This window comes from Hyperolius riggenbachi, chromosome 6 (genome assembly GCF_040937935.1).
Source record: "Hyperolius riggenbachi isolate aHypRig1 chromosome 6, aHypRig1.pri, whole genome shotgun sequence".
Taxonomy (NCBI): domain Eukaryota; kingdom Metazoa; phylum Chordata; class Amphibia; order Anura; family Hyperoliidae; genus Hyperolius; species Hyperolius riggenbachi.
The window spans coordinates 147,065,484-147,086,306 of record NC_090651.1 but is presented as its reverse complement, the minus strand read 5'-3'; the positions used below and the strand labels follow the sequence as shown (position 1 = coordinate 147,086,306).

Here is a 20,823-nt window from a genome sequence, read left to right as displayed (position 1 = left end):
TCCCCTTTTTATCTCTTTCTTGCTCTCAGAAGCCATTTTCTGCTAGGAAAGTGTTTTATAGTTGGAATTTCTTATCAGTGAGGGTCACACTGTAGTCACTTCCTGTCTGTCAGGACTGAGTCAGCCACTTACATACCTGATATTTAACTCTTTCAGACAGAAAGAAAAAAAGGAACACAGCATAGTTATTTGTGTGCTAGGGACTGTACATACACATGTCTATCTCATCATGTCACATGTCACTTCGGGTATCCTTTTAACACTTTTTAAACTAAAAACACAGCAACCAGGATAACCACTTGCAAACAATCCCCACCACATTGATACAAGAATACTTATAGTTAGTGATATTCTTACTTGACATTCGATCGTTGTCTTGTCTGGAGATTGCAGCTGGCTTCACCTTTGGGCCACTTCATGGGTCTTTCATGGTGTGCAAAAATGACACTGCGTCAATGTCTCAGTCAAACACATGGTGTCCACTCCAAAAGCTCCCAGTTGCTAGTGTGAGTAGCTAGTGTGAGCATAGTCTCAATGTCACTTTACAGTATATGAATCAAACCAGAAAAAAAGGTCTTATTTTGTGGTCGGTGAAGATGTAAATTTGAATTACCAACTTTTTTCTCTACTGCTGCTCAATAACTTTTTATTACCCCCCCCCCCTCCTTTTTTTATTTTTGTTTTTGCAGTATGGACGCAGATGGTACTCTTACAGTAGACTGGAATGAGTGGCGGGACCACTTTCTGTTCAACCCAGCAGATAACTTTCAGGAAATTATTCGTTTTTGGAAACATTCTACGGTGAGTTTGAATGCAAAGGCGTGAATCTACACAAATGTATAATTCCTCACAGTGTAAAAAAAAAAAAAAAAAGTAACTGATTACATCCACTATGCCAAGAGTTTCATTGTTCTAGCCTTAAAATGTCTCACTATACATTTGTGCTACTACAGTCAAGTAATCAATGGCTCTCTAAATGTCCTCTTATTAACGGCTCAGAGATACCTTAGAATGCTGGTATTTTCACTGGATTGAGTTTGAGTAGGATTACTATTTTTTACTTTATATTTTTTCTTTTTCAATAGGCAGACACTGACCAAATAATCTCTAAATTAATATTGTAAAAAATAAGCAATTTTATTCATTATGCTGTTTTCACTACAGTTCATCTGAGGCCTCTTTCACATTAGGACGTTGCTTTTTGATGCGACGTTAAAGTCGCAACGCAAATTACTCAGACGCCCCAAAAAAGTAATGCAATTAATGCCCCGTTATCGTCGCATACAGTAGAGCATACAGGCAATGAAAAGTATGCTTCCAAGTCATTACTGAGCATGTGCAAACAGTCCAACACAGCTAATAACGTGTATAACACACAGCATGCAGCACTTTCTAATACACGTTACACACAAACGCCACGTGTGCACTGTGAATGTCGCACAAACTTAGTATTGCTGTGCATTACTCTGCGTTGAAACATCTTCTAACGTGCGACTTTAATGTTGCACTGTGAAAGCGGACTAAATCTTAGTCCAGGTGTAAAACACACAATGGCCCATATGCAATTAACTTCTCCTCCTTTGTTTTCTCTCAGGAGATTTTTCAACGTCTTTAAAAATAACTTTTCAGTACTCTGCAGTTGAAAAATACCACAAATATTTGAAAAAGTACTATAAAAATTATTTTCTCACTTGTTGCTGGTTTAAGGCTGCTTACACACAGGAACGTTACAGGCGCACGTTAGTGCAGCCTGTAACGCTCCCCCAACGCACAGCAATGTAACACAAGTGGGCTGTTCACACTGCCCACGTTGCGTTACATGTAACGCTGCACGTACTGCCGAAAGTGCAGCATACCATAGCGTTACAGCGGCTCAAGCCGCGTTAGACTGTTTGCACATGCTCAGTCATGTTGGGGAGGAGTGGAGAGCGGCCAGGCACATGGCTAATTAATATTCACTGCACGTTGTGACGTGCAGTGTTTTTACTTCCTGGTGCGGCCGCTCTGTGCGGCGATTGGCTAGCGGGACCACGTGATGCCGCATGCGTCCAAGAGTACGCATCACGGACGCCAGAGTGAGCTGCACAACGCGGCTCACTCTGACGTCCACATCGAAGAGCACCAGGCCTTGCGTTAGGTGCACGTTATGCGACCTTAACGTAGCACCTAACGCAACATCTTGGTGTGCAAGCAGCCTTAACCACCTTAGCGGTATGGACGAGCTCAGCTCGTCCATTACCGCCAGAGGGTGCCGCTCAGGCCCTGCTGGGCCGATTTACATGAAATAAAGAGCAGCACACGCAGCCGGCACTTTGCCAGCCGCGTGTGCTGCCCGATCGCCGCCGCTCTGCGGCGATCCGCCGCGAGCAGCGGCGAAAGAGGGTCCCCCCAGCCGCCTGAGCCCTGCGCAGCCGGAACAAATAGTTCCGGCCAGCGCTAAGGGCTGGATCGGAGGCGGCAGACGTCAGGACGTCGGCTGACGTCCATGACGTCACTCCGCTCGTCGCTATGGCGACGATCTAAGCAAAACAAGGAAGGCCGCTCATTGCGGCCTTCCTTGTTTATTCTGGGCGCCGGAGGCGATCAGAAGAACGCCTCCGGAGCGCCATCTAGTGGGCTTTCATGCAGCCAACTTTCAGTTGGCTGCATGAAATATTTTTTTTTTTATTTAAAAAAAACCCTCATGCAGCTGCCCTGGCGATCTTAATAGAACGCCAGGGTGGTTAAAGACATCTTTTGCATGCGTGTATGAAAAAAGGGCGCCTGGAAAAAAGGGCGCGGGGTATAGCCAAAATTTTAAGTTTTAATGCAAAACCATATTTTTCTTTTAAGGGGTTGTTTAACGAAAATGTAGTACTAAATAGGTTAAATAAACGGAAATGAAATGGCAAAATACCGTCTATAACAACAAACGAATTCTGAAAAGAAACGTCAAATATCGTCTATAAGAAAAACGATATTTACACTTGTATGAAGCATAGCAATGCAATGGTAGGTTTTACAGATATTTTACTGTAATTATACCAAACTGTAGGTTCACACAGATCTATCCCTATCCCCTAGACCCCTCTTTGTTTAAATATATATAATTTAATAAATTGTATATATTACATATATTGTGCTGTAACGATACCTAACCTTACTCTCACACAGAGCCCTCCCTGTACCTATCCCTAACCCCTAGACCCCCCTGGTGGTGCCTAACCCTAAGACCCCCCCCCCCCCCTGGTGGTGCCTAACCCTAAGACCCCCCCCCTGGTGGTGCCTAACCCTAAGACCCCCCCTGGTGGTGCCTAACCCTAAGACCCCCCCCCCTGGTGGTGCCTAACCCTAAGACCCCCCCCCTGGTGGTGCCTAACCCTAAGACCCCCCCCCCTGGTGGTGCCTAACCCTAAGACCCCCCCCTGGTGGTGCCTAACCCTAAGACCCCCCCCCTGGTGGTGCCTAACCCTAAGACCCCCCCCTGGTGGTGCCTAACCCTAAGACCCCCCCCTGGTGGTGCCTAACCCTAAGACCCCCCCCGGTGGTGCCTAACCCTAAGACCCCCCCCTGGTGGTGCCTAACCCTAAGACCCCCCCCTGGTGGTGCCTAACCCTAAGACCCCCCCCTGGTGGTGCCTAACCCTAAGACCCCCCCCTGGTGGTGCCTAACCCTAAGACCCCCCCCCTGGTGGTGCCTAACCCTAAGACCCCCCCCCCTGGTGGTGCCTAACCCTAAGACCCCCCCCCCCCTGGTGGTGCCTAACCCTAAGACCCCCCCCCCTGGTGGTGCCTAACCCTAAGACCCCCCCCCCCCCTGGTGGTGCCTAACCCTAAGACCCCCCCCCCCTGGTGGTGCCTAACCCTAAGACCCCCCCCCCCTGGTGGTGCCTAACCCTAAGACCCCCCCCCCCCTGGTGGTGCCTAACCCTAAGACCCCCCCCCTGGTGGTGCCTAACCCTAAGACCCCCCCCCCTGGTGGTGCCTAACCCTAAGACCCCCCCCCCCCTGGTGGTGCCTAACCCTAAGACCCCCCCCCCCTGGTGGTGCCTAACCCTAAGACCCCCCCCCCCCTGGTGGTGCCTAACCCTAAGACCCCCCCCCCTGGTGGTGCCTAACCCTAAGACCCCCCCCCCCTGGTGGTGCCTAACCCTAAGACCCCCCCCCCTGGTGGTGCCTAACCCTAAGACCCCCCCCCCTGGTGGTGCCCAACCCTAAGACCCCCCCCCCTGGTGGTGCCTAACCCTAAGACCCCCCCCCTGGTGGTGCCTAACCCTAAGACCCCCCCCTGGTGGTGCCTAACCCTAAGACCCCCCCCCCTGGTGGTGCCTAACCCTAAGACCCCCCCCCTGGTGGTGCCTAACCCTAAGACCTCCCCCCTGGTGGTGCCTAACCCTAAGACCCCCCCCCTGGTGGTGCCTAACCCTAAGACCCCCCCCCTGGTGGTGCCTAACCCTAAGACCCCCCCCCTGGTGGTGCCTAACCCTAAGACCCCCCCCCTGGTGGTGCCTAACCCTAAGACCCCCCCCCCTGGTGGTGCCTAACCCTAAGACCCCCCCCCCTGGTGGTGCCTAACCCTAAGACCCCCCCCCTGGTGGTGCCTAACCCTAAGACCCCCCCCCTGGTGGTGCCTAACCCTAAGACCCCCCCCCTGGTGGTGCCTAACCCTAAGACCCCCCCCCTGGTGGTGCCTAACCCTAAGACCCCCCCCCCTGGTGGTGCCTAACCCTAAGACCCCCCCCCTGGTGGTGCCTAACCCTAAGACCCCCCCCCTGGTGGTGCCTAACCCTAAGACCCCCCCCCCTGGTGGTGCCTAACCCTAAGACCCCCCCCCTGGTGGTGCCTAACCCTAAGACCCCCCCCCTGGTGGTGCCTAACCCTAAGACCCCCCCCCCTGGTGGTGCCTAACCCTAAGACCCCCCCCCCTGGTGGTGCCTAACCCTAAGACCCCCCCCCCCCCCTGGTGGTGCCTAACCCTAAGACCCCCCCCCCCTGGTGGTGCCTAACCCTAAGACCCCCCCCCCTGGTGGTGCCTAACCCTAAGACCCCCCCCCTGGTGGTGCCTAACCCTAAGACCCCCCCCTGGTGGTGCCTAACCCTAAGACCCCCCCCTGGTGGTGCCTAACCCTAAGACCCCCCCTGGTGGTGCCTAACCCTAAGACCCCCCCCTGGTGGTGCCTAACCCTAAGACCCCCCCCCTGGTGGTGCCTAACCCTAAGACCCCCCCTGGTGGTGCCTAACCCTAAGACCCCCCCTGGTGGTGCCTAACCCTAAGACCCCCCCTGGTGGTGCCTAACCCTAAGACCCCCCCTGGTGGTGCCTAACCCTAAGACCCCCCCCTGGTGGTGCCTAACCCTAAGACCCCCCCTGGTGGTGCCTAACCCTAAGACCCCCCCCTGGTGGTGCCTAACCCTAAGACCCCCCCTGGTGGTGCCTAACCCTAAGACCCCCCCCTGGTGGTGCCTAACCCTAAGACCCCCCCTGGTGGTGCCTAACCCTAAGACCCCCCCCTGGTGGTGCCTAACCCTAAGACCCCCCCCTGGTGGTGCCTAACCCTAAGACCCCCCCTGGTGGTGCCTAACCCTAAGACCCCCCCTGGTGGTGCCTAACCCTAAGACCCCCCCCTGGTGGTGCCTAACCCTAAGACCCCCCCTGGTGGTGCCTAACCCTAAGACCCCCCCTGGTGGTGCCTAACCCTAAGACCCCCCCTGGTGGTGCCTAACCCTAAGACCCCCCCTGGTGGTGCCTAACCCTAAGACCCCCCCTGGTGGTGCCTAACCCTAAGACCCCCCCCTGGTGGTGCCTAACCCTAAGACCCCCCCCTGGTGGTGCCTAACCCTAAGACCCCCCCCTGGTGGTGCCTAACCCTAAGAACCCCCCCTGGTGGTGCCTAACCCTAAGACCCCCCCTGGTGGTGCCTAACCCTAAGACCCCCCCTGGTGGTGCCTAACCCTAAGACCCCCCCTGGTGGTGCCTAACCCTAAGACCCCCCCCCTGGTGGTGCCTAACCCTAAGACCCCCCCCCCCCCCCCCCCCCGGTGGTGCCTAACCCTAAGACCCCCCCCCCCCCCGGTGGTGCCTAACCCTAAGACCCCCCCCCCCCCGGTGGTGCCTAACCCTAAGACCCCCCCCCCCCCGGTGGTGCCTAACCCTAAGACCCCCCCCCCCCCCCGGTGGTGCCTAACCCTAAGACCCCCCCCCCCCCGGTGGTGCCTAACCCTAAGACCCCCCCCCCCCCCGGTGGTGCCTAACCCTAAGACCCCCCCCCCCCCCGGTGGTGCCTAACCCTAAGACCCCCCCCCCCCCCCCCCCGGTGGTGCCTAACCCTAAGACCCCCCCCTGGTGGTGCCTAACCCTAAGACCCCCCCCTGGTGGTGCCTAACCCTAAGACCCCCCCTGGTGGTGCCTAACCCTAAGACCCCCCCCTGGTGGTGCCTAACCCTAAGACCCCCCCCCCTGGTGGTGCCTAACCCTAAGACCCCCCCCTGGTGGTGCCTAACCCTAAGACCCCCCCCTGGTGGTGCCTAACCCTAAGACCCCCCCCCTGGTGGTGCCTAACCCTAAGACCCCCCCCCTGGTGGTGCCTAACCCTAAGACCCCCCCCCCTGGTGGTGCCTAACCCTAAGACCCCCCCCCCTGGTGGTGCCTAACCCTAAGACCCCCCCGGTGGTGCCTAACCCTAAGACCCCCCCGGTGGTGCCTAACCCTAAGACCCCCCCCCCCCCCGGTGGTGCCTAACCCTAAGACCCCCCCCCCCGGTGGTGCCTAACCCTAAGACCCCCCCCCCTCTGGTGGTGCCTAACCCTAAGACCCCCCCCCCCCTGGTGGTGCCTAACCCTAAGACCCCCCCCCTGGTGGTGCCTAACCCTAAGACCCCCCCCCCCGGTGGTGCCTAACCCTAAGACCCCCCCCCCCCGGTGGTGCCTAACCCTAAGACCCCCCCCCCCCCCCCCGGTGGTGCCTAACCCTAAGACCCCCCCCCCCGTGGTGGTGCCTAACCCTAAGACCCCCGTGGTGGTGCCTAACCCTAAGACCCCCCCCTGATTGCGTATAATATACTGTAACTATACCTAACCCTCCCTGTACCTATCCCTAACCCCTAGACCCCCCCTGGTAATGCCTAAACCTAACCATCCCCACCGCACAAACACCCTAAACATACACATATAAACAATAATATAGCAGTAGGAGAACAGAGGCGCCAGCAGGATAAAAGCGGATTAAAAACTTTAAAGCGCTACACCTGCTATTGCTGCAATTCTGTCTTGTCCCCATGTTTATTGCCTGATGAAGCGGGCTGGGCCTGCGAAACGCGTTGCACTGTTTTGGGGTACTAGTTAATAAATGTGATTGCTACTATTCAGACAGTCTTTCGTGTCTGCTTTATGGAGGTAAGTCCACCGCTTCCTCCCAGCAAATTTTAAAGTTTTTATCTGCTTTTATCCTGCTGGCGCCTCTGTTCTCCTGCTGCTATACCGTGTCCACCCCTGGTGGAGGGGTGATCTACCCCCTTTCGCATCTACAGAGAGCGACTTCTTATCCCTGAGTGAGGACAGGTCTAATCTCCTCACCTGCCTATACAGTGGTTGCCTTTGTGGTAACCCACGTTTGTGAGTATAATTTTCTCACGATAACCTTTACTTCATTTATGCTCAACATACTACACTATATTGGGCTCTCAGTTTCTCTACACTTTATAAACAATAATATATTTAATCCTTAAAATACTTCTCTACAAATAACATGAATAAAATAATTTATATATTTGTAATAGAATAAATAGCTTTAAAATAGCCTTAAAATCACGTATACATTCATATTATAAATAGAGAAAAGTATATATAAATATATAAAATACAATAGATAGCCTTACAAGCATTAGAAATCTTAAAATAACAGTAATATTAAAAACGACATTTTAGTAACTATAATCAACGCATTTATAAGCGTAAAAACAAAGTTAATACCAAAAGCGATGTATTTCTAATACAATAAGGTTGAAACCGGTATTTACGCATTATACATATGAAAACAAATTTTTAAATGATCAAAGAAGTGTAAACGAAAATTTAGTTGTTCTACTGTTTGTAAGCGAAATTTTTAAACGAAAAAATAAGTAAAAACTGATATAAGCGAAATTTAAAAACGAAAAAATAAGTATAACACAAACTCAAAACGAACTTGTAAACTATATTTGTTATAAACCTTATTCTGTAAACGAAAACTTTTGTTAACACGATCACTGTAACCGCTATTTCTCGGGCGCCCTTTTTTCCTGTCGGGCGCCGAATAGCCGATATTTTGCATTGCAGTCTATGGCGGCGCCCTTTTTGTCCACTATCCCTGTGTGCCCTTTTTTACTAGCACCCTTTTGCATATGGGCTAATATGTGATTATTTAACAAAAATGAAATTAAAATGGACTCTACATGTGAAAAACTATACCCCATAATTCAGTAGCTTGTAGAATCACCTTCTGGAGCAATAACTTGAATTAATTTTGTGTATGACTTAACCTCCCCGGCGTTCTATTGAGATCGCCAGGGAGGCTGCGGGAGGGTTTTTTTTTAATTAAAAAAAAACTATTTCATGCAGCCAACTGAAAGTTGGCTGCATGAAAGCCCACTAGAGGGCGCTCCGGAGGCGTTCTTCCGATCGCCTCCGGCGCCCATAATAAACAAGGAAGGCCGCAATGAGCGGCCTTCCTTGTTTTGCTTAGATCGTCGCCATGGCGACGAGCGGAGTGACGTCATGGACGTCAGCCGACGTCCTGACGTCAGCCGCCTCCGATCCAGCCCTTAGCACTGGCCGGAACTTTTTGTTCCGGCTGCGCAGGGCTCAGGCGGCTAGGGGGGCCCTCTTTCGCCGCTGCTCGCGATCAGGCAGCACACGCGGCTGGCAAAGTGCCGGCTGCGTGTGCTGCACTTTATTTGAAGAAAATCGGCCCAGCAGGGCCTGAGCGGCAGCCTCCGGCGGTGATGGACGAGCTGAGCTCGTCCATACCGCTCAGGAGGTTAATCAGTCTCACATCACTGTGAAGTAACATTCCACTTTACAACATTGCTTCACTTCATTGAGGTTTGTAGGCATCTGTTGATGCACAGCTTCCTTAACTCTTTTAGGACCAAACAGTTCTGGCCCTTTAAGGACCAGAGCCGTTCTTCCCTTGTTTAGACATGTGATTACTGTGGTTGGCTCACAGTAATCAGAAGGTCAGAAGCCAATGAAATCGCCTCCTGACCAAGATACAGAAGCTTTGCTGTCTTTTTTTACAGCAAAGTGAGCAGGTGCAGTCATAAAAAAAAAAAAAAAAAAGTGAGCACTGCATGGTCTGACCTTGGGGCGAATTTGTTGGTACGTGCTCCCTTGGTGCATGCCCTGGATGCAGATTATCTGCATTCTTGTTTCAGGTGTGTGATTCAGGCACTATTGATACCTGAAAGATTAGCAACTGCCAGGCAACTGGCACTGTTTGAAAGGAAATATGGCAGCCTCCATTGGTCTCTCACCTCTTGTTCTTTTTAAGACAATTCTATACAGCAGCCATGACAGTCAAATGTAAAATATACTTCATTCAGTTGAAAAATAGACAGACTTAATGATCCTTTGAACTTTCCAGCACAAAATTTTGTTCAGTATTGTTTCATCAGTGAGTTTTTTTTTGTTTTGTTTTGTTTTTTTACTATTTACTTTTTTGGGACATGGGTCTAAATTTGTTTTTTTTTAACTGTCTCATTTGCATAGATAACAGCTCTAATATTGTAACATTTGCTGCACAGAATAAAAGAAAGGGACAACTTCTTAGTGAGTTGTCCGCACAGTATGGAAGAAGTGTATGCTATTTCAATACTGCGCATTCATTGTTTACACACGTTGCTATGGTAACTTTCATAGCGCTTTCGGGGCATTGAGCGTTAATATTGTCAGTAAGGGCCGGTAACATTGTCGTGTGGTGTGCAATGTTACCGGCCTTTTGTGCTTCAACCCCCATGTCACATGTTAGCTCAGGTCGGCTTTAAGGTTTGCTGCCTTTATATTTCTGCTTTCACTCTGGATGAAAAACCTCACATTTTAAATGATTTGCTCAGTAGTTTTTTTTTTTGTTTTTTTTTTACACTTGCACTTCTGGCTAGGTAAGATATAACCACTTTTCCAATATTCTGCCTCTACAATTTCTTTCTCTTAGACCTGCATATAAAACTGTTGTGTATAATGCTAGATATGACTCCAGATCTGTGCCCACAGGTGCTGGACATTGGTGACAGTATTACTATACCTGATGAGTTTACAGAAGAGGAGAAGAAGACTGGTCAGTGGTGGAAGCAGCTTTTGTCTGGAGGGATGGCTGGAGCTGTGTCCCGAACAGGAACTGCTCCTCTTGACCGTTTAAAAGTCATGATGCAGGTATTCTAGCACAATGCCGTTATGTTTTAATTCTCTGTTGTACAAGATACAAAGTATTTGGATACACAAGCGATATGTGTTATTCCTTTGCCCAATATCATCACCTTTCAATATACTGTACTGCACAGGTAATGTAGTGTTTAAACAGGGTTTTTTTTATTATGTAACCAGGGCTGTATTAAAGCATTAGGAGGCATGGGACAAAATATCATGGCAGGGACCCATCACCCTTTATTTTTAAGTATTTATATAGCGCCGACATATTACGTAGTGCTGTCCATATTGTCTTTTCACTAACTGTCCCTCAGAGGGGCTCACAATCTAGTCCCTACCATAGTCATGTGTGTGTATGTATCAGTTCTCCTTTAAGATGCTGCGCTCACATGTACTGTAATCTGCTTATAGTTGTGTCACTCAAAGACAAAAAGAAATAAAACCATAGCGCAATACTGTATTGTAACAGTGCCGCATCCCTCAACACCCAGTGCTGAAAACAATAACTGCTTGTGTTTCCACCGCAAGCCACCAGGTTACACAGGTCCTCACCATGTGATATCGCTGCCAGCCACAGACAGCAATAATAGCACCTCCACAACTTTAGACCGTGTATATTCTCCCAAGTGCATTATAGATGGCCCCACAACAATCATACGTGGCCTCTCACCTTCTGCCTTGCTGCCCAAATTATAAGACAGCAACTGTGCTCAGTGTCCCAGCGTGTCTCTCACAGCCAGCCTTTAGCAGATACACTCCACAGGAGCAGAAGCTTCACATCAACCCAATAACTGAAATGCTCCACATAGCGTAAAACCATCCACTTTAATAAAATTTATATAAAATAGTGCACTCACATATTTCCAATAAAATCAAGCATGTCATATACAATCCTCCACGCCAGCTCTGTCTGCCCATAGCTCCGCCCTACGCATTTCGTGCATGCGCACTCATCAGGGGCTTCTGATGAGTGCGCAAGCACCCCTGATGAGTGCGCATGCACGAAGCGCGTAGGCGGAGCTACGGGCGGACAGAGCGAGCGTGGAGGATTGTATATGACATGCTTGATTTTATTGGAAATATGTGAGTGCACTATTTTATATAAATTTTATTAAAGTGGATGGTTTTACGCTATGTGGAGCATTTGAGTTATTAGGCTGATGTGAAGCTTCTGCTCCTGTGGAGTGTATCTGCTAAAGGCTGGCTGTGAGAGACCCGCTGGGATACTGAGCGCAGTTGCTGTCTTATAATTTGGACAGCGAAGCAGAAGGTGAGAGGCCACGTATGCTTGTGGTGGGGCTGTCTGTGATGCAATTGGGAGAATATACACGGTCTAAAGGTGTGGAGGTGCTATTATTGCTGTCTGTGGCTGGCAGCGATATCACATGGTGAGGACCTGTGTAACCTGATGGCTTGCGGTGAAAACACAAGCAGTTATTGTTTTCAGCACTGGGTGTTGAGGGATGCGGCACTGTTACAATACAGTATTGCGCTATGGTTTTATTTCTTTTTGTCTTTGAGTGACACAACTATAAGAAGATTACAGTACATGTGAGCGCAGCATCTTAAAGGAGAACTGTTATATACATCTTATGCTTGATGACTGGTGCAGCGATCCGTGGACACGTAAATAAGTTTTTGGACTGTGCAAAGGACTTTACATTATTAAGTTTCCATTTTTTAATTTTTTTTTCATTTTTATTAACTTTAGTTGTATATTGGTATACTGAAATAGTTACGGTACATTAGATAGAGTGAGCGCACAAGACATAGATAAATTTGTGTGTGTATGTATCGTCTAGTGCATGTATCATAGTCTAGGGCCAATTTTTAGGGGAAATCGATTACCTTATCTGTATGTTTTTGGGATGTGGGAGGAAACCGGATTGCCCAGAGGAAACCCATGCCGACACGGGGAGAACCTACAAGTGCCTTACAGATGTTGACCTGGACCCAGAGCTGCAAGGCGAGAGCGCGAACTACTACACCACCGTGCTGCCCACTACACCACCATGCTGCCCGTAACAAAGGATATGGCTATAAGCACGATATGCATCACATGGGAAAAGAATTGAAAGTATGGGAGCCAGGGTTATTAGGTGTAGCTGCTGTGTTAATATTCCACACTTATTGTACACATGCTAGGATGTCTTGTATAGCTAGGCCACAAAAAAGCATCACTACCCGGCTGGCCACACTTCCTCCTAAGGAAAAAGCTGTTCACTTGTTTCATTAGAATTTTTAAAAAGTCAATAGTTTTACTAAGCTAGCGTCGTTCCCTAAAATCAAATCTATATTCAGGTAAATGCCAGCATATGCACGTAAGACATATGTCAGACAGATATCAATAACATGCAAATATTACGAACCACAGGCAGATATTGATGACATACAAATATTGCTGTAAGGAGGGGGGACGGGGTGGGGGGACGGGGGGGGGGGGGGGGGGGGGAACTGATGAGTTGTTGTTGTCAGTGCAACAGGCCCCTTCTGCATCTTAATTTTGTCCTGCCCCTAGTGGTGGACATCTCTACTCCAGGCTGCAGTGCTCACTGTCTCTTGCCTTCCCAGTCTCCAGTTTCTGCCTTTTTATGTTCCCTTGAAGCTAGTGGAGCTAGATTGGAATACCAATGGATGACTTTTCTTCTTAACATTCTCTCTTCTTACAACTCTCTTCTCTGGGCATATTACCCTTTACCTCAGTTCTTGGTTGTAAAACCAGGGACTGGCTGAGTGGCGGGCTGAAACATGGCACAGCCTGCCTAGATGGCAAGCTCAAATCTGGCAGTAGGTGGTTTGAGGCACCCACAATATTTAATAGAAGTAAAACCTGTTTAAAAAAGGAGAGATATAGTTGGCTTACCTCTTACATTGATCATAAAGAAGAAAAATAACGCAATTGAATAGTTCAAGCGTTTATGGCACATGGATAAGGTCAGACAAAAAGTTTCTCAGATATTTCCCACTTCATCATTAACCACAAAACCGTAACACACAGACTTAACCACTTTTTCCTCTGCTACAGTATATCTACATCATCTGTGGCACCCTCCAAGCCACCATGACGTAGATATACTGACTTGCTTGCAGCCCTGCTGTGCACGATCAGGTGCGCTTCAGAGCTCACCCCCTGGCAATGTCAGCTGCATTACTAATTGGCAAAAGGGAACATGTTCCCTTGTAGCCAATTAGTGACACCCCCCCACCCCCCGCACGGATGAATGATCACCGCAGTAGCCATCAGCAGGGATCCTTCATCTCTCCCCCTCCGTGGTCGGATCGTTAAAAATAAAATGCCCCTGCAGGTTGAATATCTCACCTTACTTGGTTCCTGCGATCATCCTGCAGCTCCAGCCTCCATTCACCGCTCTTCACTCAGCCCCGTGACGCTGAATATCCGGGTCCCGGCTTGATGACGTCATCAAGCCGGGACCCAGGTGTTCGGTATCACAGGGCTGTGTGCACCGCGGTGAATGGAGGCTGGAGCTGCAGGATGATCGCAGGATCCAGGTAAGGTGAGATATTCTCCTTGCGGGGGCATTTTTTTTTTTTTAACGATCGGGCCACGGGGGGGGGGGGGGGGGGGAGCTAAGTGTTAAGAGGGGGCACATCTGGCTATAATGGAGGCTGATATTGGGGGGCACATCTGGCTATACTGGGGGGGTCTGATACTGGGCACACATCTGGCTATCTATCCTTGGGGGACATAATACTGATGGCATGTCTTTTACCTACTGTAGCACTTTTTATTTTTTACTAGAATTGAAGAAAACCTGAGAAATAATGCAATTTTAACGGTTTTCCCTCTTTTTTTCCCCGCTAAAATGGGCAGAAAAAAAAATTCTCTGAACAACATATCCCCCAATGAAAGTCTAGTTTATCCTGAAAAAAACGATATCCAGATCATTAAGGTGTCGTGAGTAGGGATAAAGTTATGGCTGTTTAGATAGGGACATAGCTACAATGTCTAAACTGCTCTGGTCCAGAAGGGGAAAACAAGGTCTTGATGCGAAGTGGTTAAGCACCTTAATTGGTGGGTTGTACTTTTTAGTATAGTCCTTGCACCTAGGACCTAACTGGAAGCACGACCTTGAGGCTGGTATCACACCATCAAAATAGGCTTCAGAAATACCTGCGGTAATGTAGTTTATGGCAAGCAAGTCAAACTATAAGAGAGGCTGTTTAGCTCTCATTTCCTGTGGCTGAAAAACAAATTGCTCAGAAGTGTATGGAAAAAATACAGTTCCGCAGCGTGAACATTTTTTAAATATGCGTGTCGCCATTGACTTAAATTCTGGTTGCTGCGGATGTCGAACGGTAATGTGCTGATGCTTTCATGTCAGATCGGATGCTCCCACTGGATCGCATCCAATCTGAAATGTTCCATAGAATTTCATTGCTTTAGTGTTACCTTCTGGAAAAAAAAAGAAATGAAAATGTCCTAGTGTAAGAGGGGCCAGAGGATCCTAGCAAGCCCAGAGTAGAAGTGGGTATTTCTCAAAATGCCATATTGGTGGTTGAAAATTTTTGCAACTTAAAATTTTGTGAGTGAATTCAATACACATGTTCGTTTTTCAAAAAAAACAAAAAAAAACAAAACAAAAAAAAAGACTGGGCATTTTGTTGTCTAATGATCTTAATAATAGAAAACCTATATGGTAACTGCTAATCGCATGCTGTCCGAGTGACCAGTCATGGGGCCTAAGGCTGGGTACACACGTACGAGGAATGTTATTGCAGCAGGTGACGTTTAGGATAGAGTTTTGTACAGAAGAGTTGCTAGCCTACAGGCAGACATGTTCTGTTGCCTTGGAGGGAGGGAGGCCAACTGAGCGGTGCACAACCAAGTGAATGGGGAGAGAAAACCCTTCCAAGTCAATCCGCCACAGCAGATCAACTGCCATCAAGGGACGTTGGGGGGGGGGGGGGGGGGGGGGGTGCTATTGTACCTATGTTATATTCCCATCAGAGGTGGCTCCCACCAGCTGGCACTGCTAAAAACCATAGTACACGCATCCACAGACTTAGTATTGTGCATGGAAGTAGGTTGGGTCTTTACAAATTGTGAAACGCAAAAGATTTTGAGTGTTGCAAAAGAGATTTTGAGAGTCCTCTAAGAGTGATACTGAAACAGGTTGAATATTTGTTACAGCCAACAATTGTATTGTGCTTGCTTTGTATTGGGTTTAGTGGGCATTTTATAACACAAGTTCAGGTTCACTTTAGACACTGTCAAGAACAGCCAGTGATTTGAATTTAAAGCTGCTTTTCAATTGATACCACAATGTCTGTATCAGTCAGGCCCAGTTGTTTGAACTGTTTTTGTTACATTTCTTGTTTCTTGGGGAATTTTTATTTTAATGATTTGATGAATCCTACAAGCTGTGCGGGTTAAATATTCAACTTATGCAGCTGTTAGCTGTTTCTTTCTTCGATTTAGGTAGCGGTCAGTATGAAAGTAACAAGAATACATAACAAAAACAATACAGGGTTATATGGAATGATGAGTTGTAGCAAGTATTATGCAACAGGTATCTAACTGGTGGATTTAGGGTCCTTTTTACACTGGCGTGGTGCGATTAAGAGGTAAAAAGTAGCACGACATGTTCTAGCCACGGTGGGAACCAAGAAAAGAAAAACACATGTAACGTCTGGTGCACATCTGGGGTTGTCACAGTCACATGGTAATGTTACAAGTCGCATGGTAATGCACTACAGCTTCTGCGTTACCTGGAGCACTTCCTGTCGCATTGCAGGCAGTGTGTCATGTGTTATTGTCTGTAATGGCCATTGCAACAAGCTGCGGTAGAAGAGACCACTGTGACACAACGCAGTTAGTGTAAAAAGACTCTAAATTAGAAGATTTTAACAGTAGTGTAACATGGGAAAGGTTGCAAACTTTTTCTACCCAATCCAAGTCTGCCAGATCACTTATGTTTATGTGTTGTAGTTCTGATTAAGCAACCTACTTTTTCTCAGGTACACGGGACCAAAGGAAATACAAACATGCTGGGTGGCCTGAAGCAAATGGTGAAAGAAGGTGGCGTGAAATCTCTTTGGCGTGGGAATGGAGTAAATGTCATCAAAATTGCCCCAGAGACAGCAATGAAATTTTATGCATATGAACAGGTAAGGTAAAGCATAGCTCCACACTTAAAAGCATTGAGTCTGGTAACCTGCACTTTCACTGTAGTAGCCCCTTCCAAGCATGGTGGCATGTATGACATTTAATAGAAAACTTCATTTGTTTGTATTTTGTTACTTCTGCATTCTTTCTTTCTGTTTTTTTTTTTTTTTTTTTTTTTTTTTTTTTTTTTTGAAAGTGTACCAGAGATGGTACACTAGTGCTAATTAAACTTGCCTGGGGCTTTCTCCAGGCCCATAAGTACCATTGGCTTCCCTCGCCGTCCTCCAGCCCCTCCGTTCTGGCGCTATGACTTCCGGTAATCCGGTCAGTCGCCACAGGTTGAGGGGTTCTGGGCATGCTCGGCCGTGCGTGCCTCTGCCATGCTCCCGTCCCCTGGAGCGTTCTGCGACTGCGTGGTACTAATGTGTAGGTGCAGAACACTCCAGGGGACAGGAGCGCAATGAGGGGTGCTCGCGTGGCTGAGCCACGCATGCGCAGAAGGCCTCAACTGACCGGACTAATGGCAGTCATAACGGCATAATGAAATGGCCGAGGAGGATGGCGAGGGAGGCCACGGTACTTATGGGGCTGGAGGAGGCCCCCGAGGTAAGTATAAATTAGCGCTAGCGAACCATCTCAGGTTCACTTTAAGGTTGCCATTGTGAACTTTCTCCTTAAAATAGCAGTGCAAGGGACAATATAATCTCATTGAAATGCGAAGCAAATATATAAATATATTTATATAATAAACCCCTGTGTCCCTGCATCCTCCTGTGTTCCTGCTTTTGCCCTACCACGCATGCGCGGTACACGGGCGGCTGTTGGGACAGGAGGAGGATGGGCACAGGGGGGCGGGTGTGTGGGTGCTGTTCATAAAAATGAATGGAAAGCGTTGCGAAGTTTCCATTAGTGCAATTGTGTTTGTGATGCGATTTTTCCAGATTGCAATTGTCGGGCATGCTGCATTTTTCCTACAAAGTATAATGGCACTGGAAAATCAAAGTGACGCTATGAGATTTTTCTGCAATCTGTCAATTCAAAATACAGTGGTTTGCAAAAGTATTCGACCCCCTTGAAGTTTTCCACATTTTGTCATATTACTGCCACAAACATTAATCAATTGTATTGGAATTCCATGTGATGGACCAATACAAAGTGGTGTACATGTGAGAAGTTTATCTAAAATCATACATGATTCCAAACCTTTTTAACAAATAACTGCAAAGTGGGGTGTGCGGAATTATTCAGCCCCCTTTCGTCTGAGTGCAGTCAGTTGCCCATAGACATTGCCTGATGAGTGCTAATGACTAAATAGAGTGCACCTGTGTATAATCTAATGTCAATACAAATACAGCTGCTCTGTGACGGCCTCAAAGGTTGTCTAAGAGAATATTGGGAGCAACAACACCATGAAGTCCAAACGCCAAACCAGACAGGTCAGGGATAAAGTTGAAAGCAGGCTTGGGCTACAAAAAGATTTCCAAAGCCTTGAACATCCCACGGAGCACTGTTCAAGCGATCATTCAGAAATGGAAGGAGTATGGCATAACTGTAAACCTACCAAGACAAGGCTGTCCACCTAAACTCACAGGCCGAACAAGGAGAGCGCTGATCAGAAATGCAGTCAAGAGGCCCATGGTGACTCTGGACCAGCTGCAGAGATCTACAGCTCAGGTGGGGGAATCTGTCCATAGGATAACTATTAGTCGTGCACTGCACAAAGTTGGCCTTTTATGAAGAGTGGCAAGAAGAAAGCCATTGTTAACAAACATGTGGAAGGTGCTCTGGTCAGATGAGACCAAAATTGAACTTTTTAGCCAAAATGCAAAAAGCTATGTGTGGAGGAAAAGTACCACTGCACATTACTCAGAACACACCATCCCCACAATATGGTAGTGGCAGCATCATGCTCTAGGGGTGCATCTCTTCAGCAGGGACAGGGACGCTGGTCAGGGTTGATGGGAAGATTAATGGAGCCAAATACAGGGCAAACTTGGAAGAAAACCTCTTGGAGACTGCAAAAGACTTGAGACTGGGGCAGAGGTTCACCTTCCAGCAGGACAACGACCCTAAACATAAAGCCAGGGCAACAATGGAATGGTTTAAAACAAAACATATCTATGTGTTAGAATGGCCCAGTCAAAGTCCAGATGTAAATCCAATCGAGAATCTGTGGCAAGATCTGAAAACTGCTGTTCACAAACACTGTCCATCTAATCTGACTGAGCTGGGGCTGTTTTGCAAAGAAGAATGGGCAAGGATTTCAGTCTCTAGATGTGCAAAGCTGGTAGAGACCTACCCTAAAACACTGGCAGCTGTAATTGCAGCAAAAGGTGGTTCTACAAAGTATTGACTCAGGGGGCCGAATAATTACGCACACCCCACTTTGCGGTTATTTATTTGTAAAAAATGTTTGGAATCCTGTATGATTTTTGTTCCACTTTTCAGTAAAATACACTGGGCTCAAAAGTGAGAAGCATGTATGAATAGACTCTAGTTTCTCATTTGATTACTGCTAAATGTTGTGCATGGACTTCTCCCTTTCTGCTCACTAAGGATTATTTATTTATTTAAATTGCACCCGAACTGAGAGAATATGGAGGCTGCCATATTTCCTTTTAAGAAATGCAGATTGCCTGGCTATACTGATCCTCTTCTTCTAGTCTAATACATTTAGCCAATGACCCTGAACATACATGCAGATCAGGTGTTTGGAACTAAAACCTGACTGGATTAGCCACATGCTTGTTTAAAGGAGTGATCCAAGCTTTTAAAAAAAAATCCACTTACCTGGAGCTTCCTCCAGCCCGTTGCAGCCGTCCAGTGCCCTCGCCGCAGCTCCGATGGCTCCTGACCTCGCCAGGTCGGGTTCCGGGTCGGCTGCTTCTCCGCTCCACGGCGCAGGTCACTTGGTTTCCCCGACATCATTAGGATGGTACTGCACAGGCGCAGAACTACTGCACTTGTGCAGTACCGTCCTGATGACATCAGAGACCACGTGACCCGCGCCGTGGAGCGCATAAGTAACCGACCCGGAACCCGACCTGGTGAGGTCGGGAGCCATCGGAGCTGCGGCGAGGGTACAGGACGGCTGCCACGGGCTGGAGGAAGCCCCAAGTAAGTGATACATTCTGTATGTCCCTGTTCCTTCCAGACAGACATCCACTGTGAACCGAATCTTTCATTGTGGTGATCCGGATGATTCGACTCACAAAAAAGATCCAGATCAAATGAACGATTCGTTCATGATCCGGACAACACTGAGTCTCACCACGAGTCGTCACAGTGCAGTGAATATTAATTAGCCACGTGGCTGGCCGCGGAGGAGGAGGGAAGACATCCTCCTCCAACATTACTGAGCATGTGCAAGCAGTCTAACGCTGCTTAGCCAACTATAACGTACAGCATGCAGCACTTTGTTTAAACGTGCTGCGTTACTATGTGTGCACTGTGAACAGATTGATTTTACAGTGCTGTGAGTTAGGCTGCGTTACTGGCTGCTGTAGCGTGGGACTTTAACGTCCCACTGTGAAACCAGCCTTAAGGTGTGTGATTCACAGTACAGCAGCCACAGAGATCAGCAGGACTGAAAGGCAACTAAGGATTTTAATTTGGCCCTCTCCATATTTCTCTGTGCATGTTAAAGTGGATCTAAACTCTTGCACAGGACAGACGGAAAACATCGAGAAATGCACAGTTTATTTGTGTTAATCACAAGTTTTAATTTGATCTCTCCCTGTGTCAACTGACTGCCACGGCAGATAAGCTCATTTGAAAGCCCAGGATGTTAACCATTGTTCTGCTTCCATGAAAGCAGGTAGTATGAACAGTTCAGATTATTTGTAGCATTTGTATCAGCTGTAACAAATGTTTTTTTTTTTCTTCAGTGTTAACTTTTTGCATCCTGAAGGTGGCAGTAATGTTCTGTTTGTGATCTAAACACAGATTCTTCCTTTGGAGGGTAACTGAGTAAGGACATTCACAATCAGTGAAAATTCTGCATCTTACTGTATTTCCTACATCAAGGAATTAGCATTTGCATTTGTTTTTTTTTCCTCAATCCTATACAATAAAATTCAAGTGTCCGTGCATCATCAACTGAATGGTTGTGTGTCCCTGGCTTTTTTTTGTACTGAGCATGTGCGCAACCAGGGCAGTTAGGACACAGGGCCGGACCTGACAGTTTGCTGTGTGTGGTTCACAGAGGGTCTCATTGCATTGTGGGAAATAACAACTTTTTCCAACTGCCAAGCAAGCAGCTCCCTGTGTGCATATACTTCAGACAGTGGTGGGGAACGAGCAAGAGGGACGTTTGTGCATG

The 20,823-nt window shown here is 48.0% G+C and overlaps 1 protein-coding gene across 1 annotated transcript in view; it reads left to right on the top strand.

Annotated features, from left to right (window-relative positions):
* SLC25A24 (solute carrier family 25 member 24) overlaps nt 1-20,823 on the top strand; it is a 70,852-nt gene that overhangs the window by 27,134 nt on the left and 22,895 nt on the right. Inside the window, exons 4-6 of the mRNA XM_068242653.1 lie at nt 690-801; nt 10,223-10,381; nt 16,355-16,504. Of these exons, the coding sequence (XP_068098754.1) occupies nt 690-801; nt 10,223-10,381; nt 16,355-16,504 (421 nt within the window). The remainder of the gene's footprint in view (nt 1-689; nt 802-10,222; nt 10,382-16,354; nt 16,505-20,823) is intronic.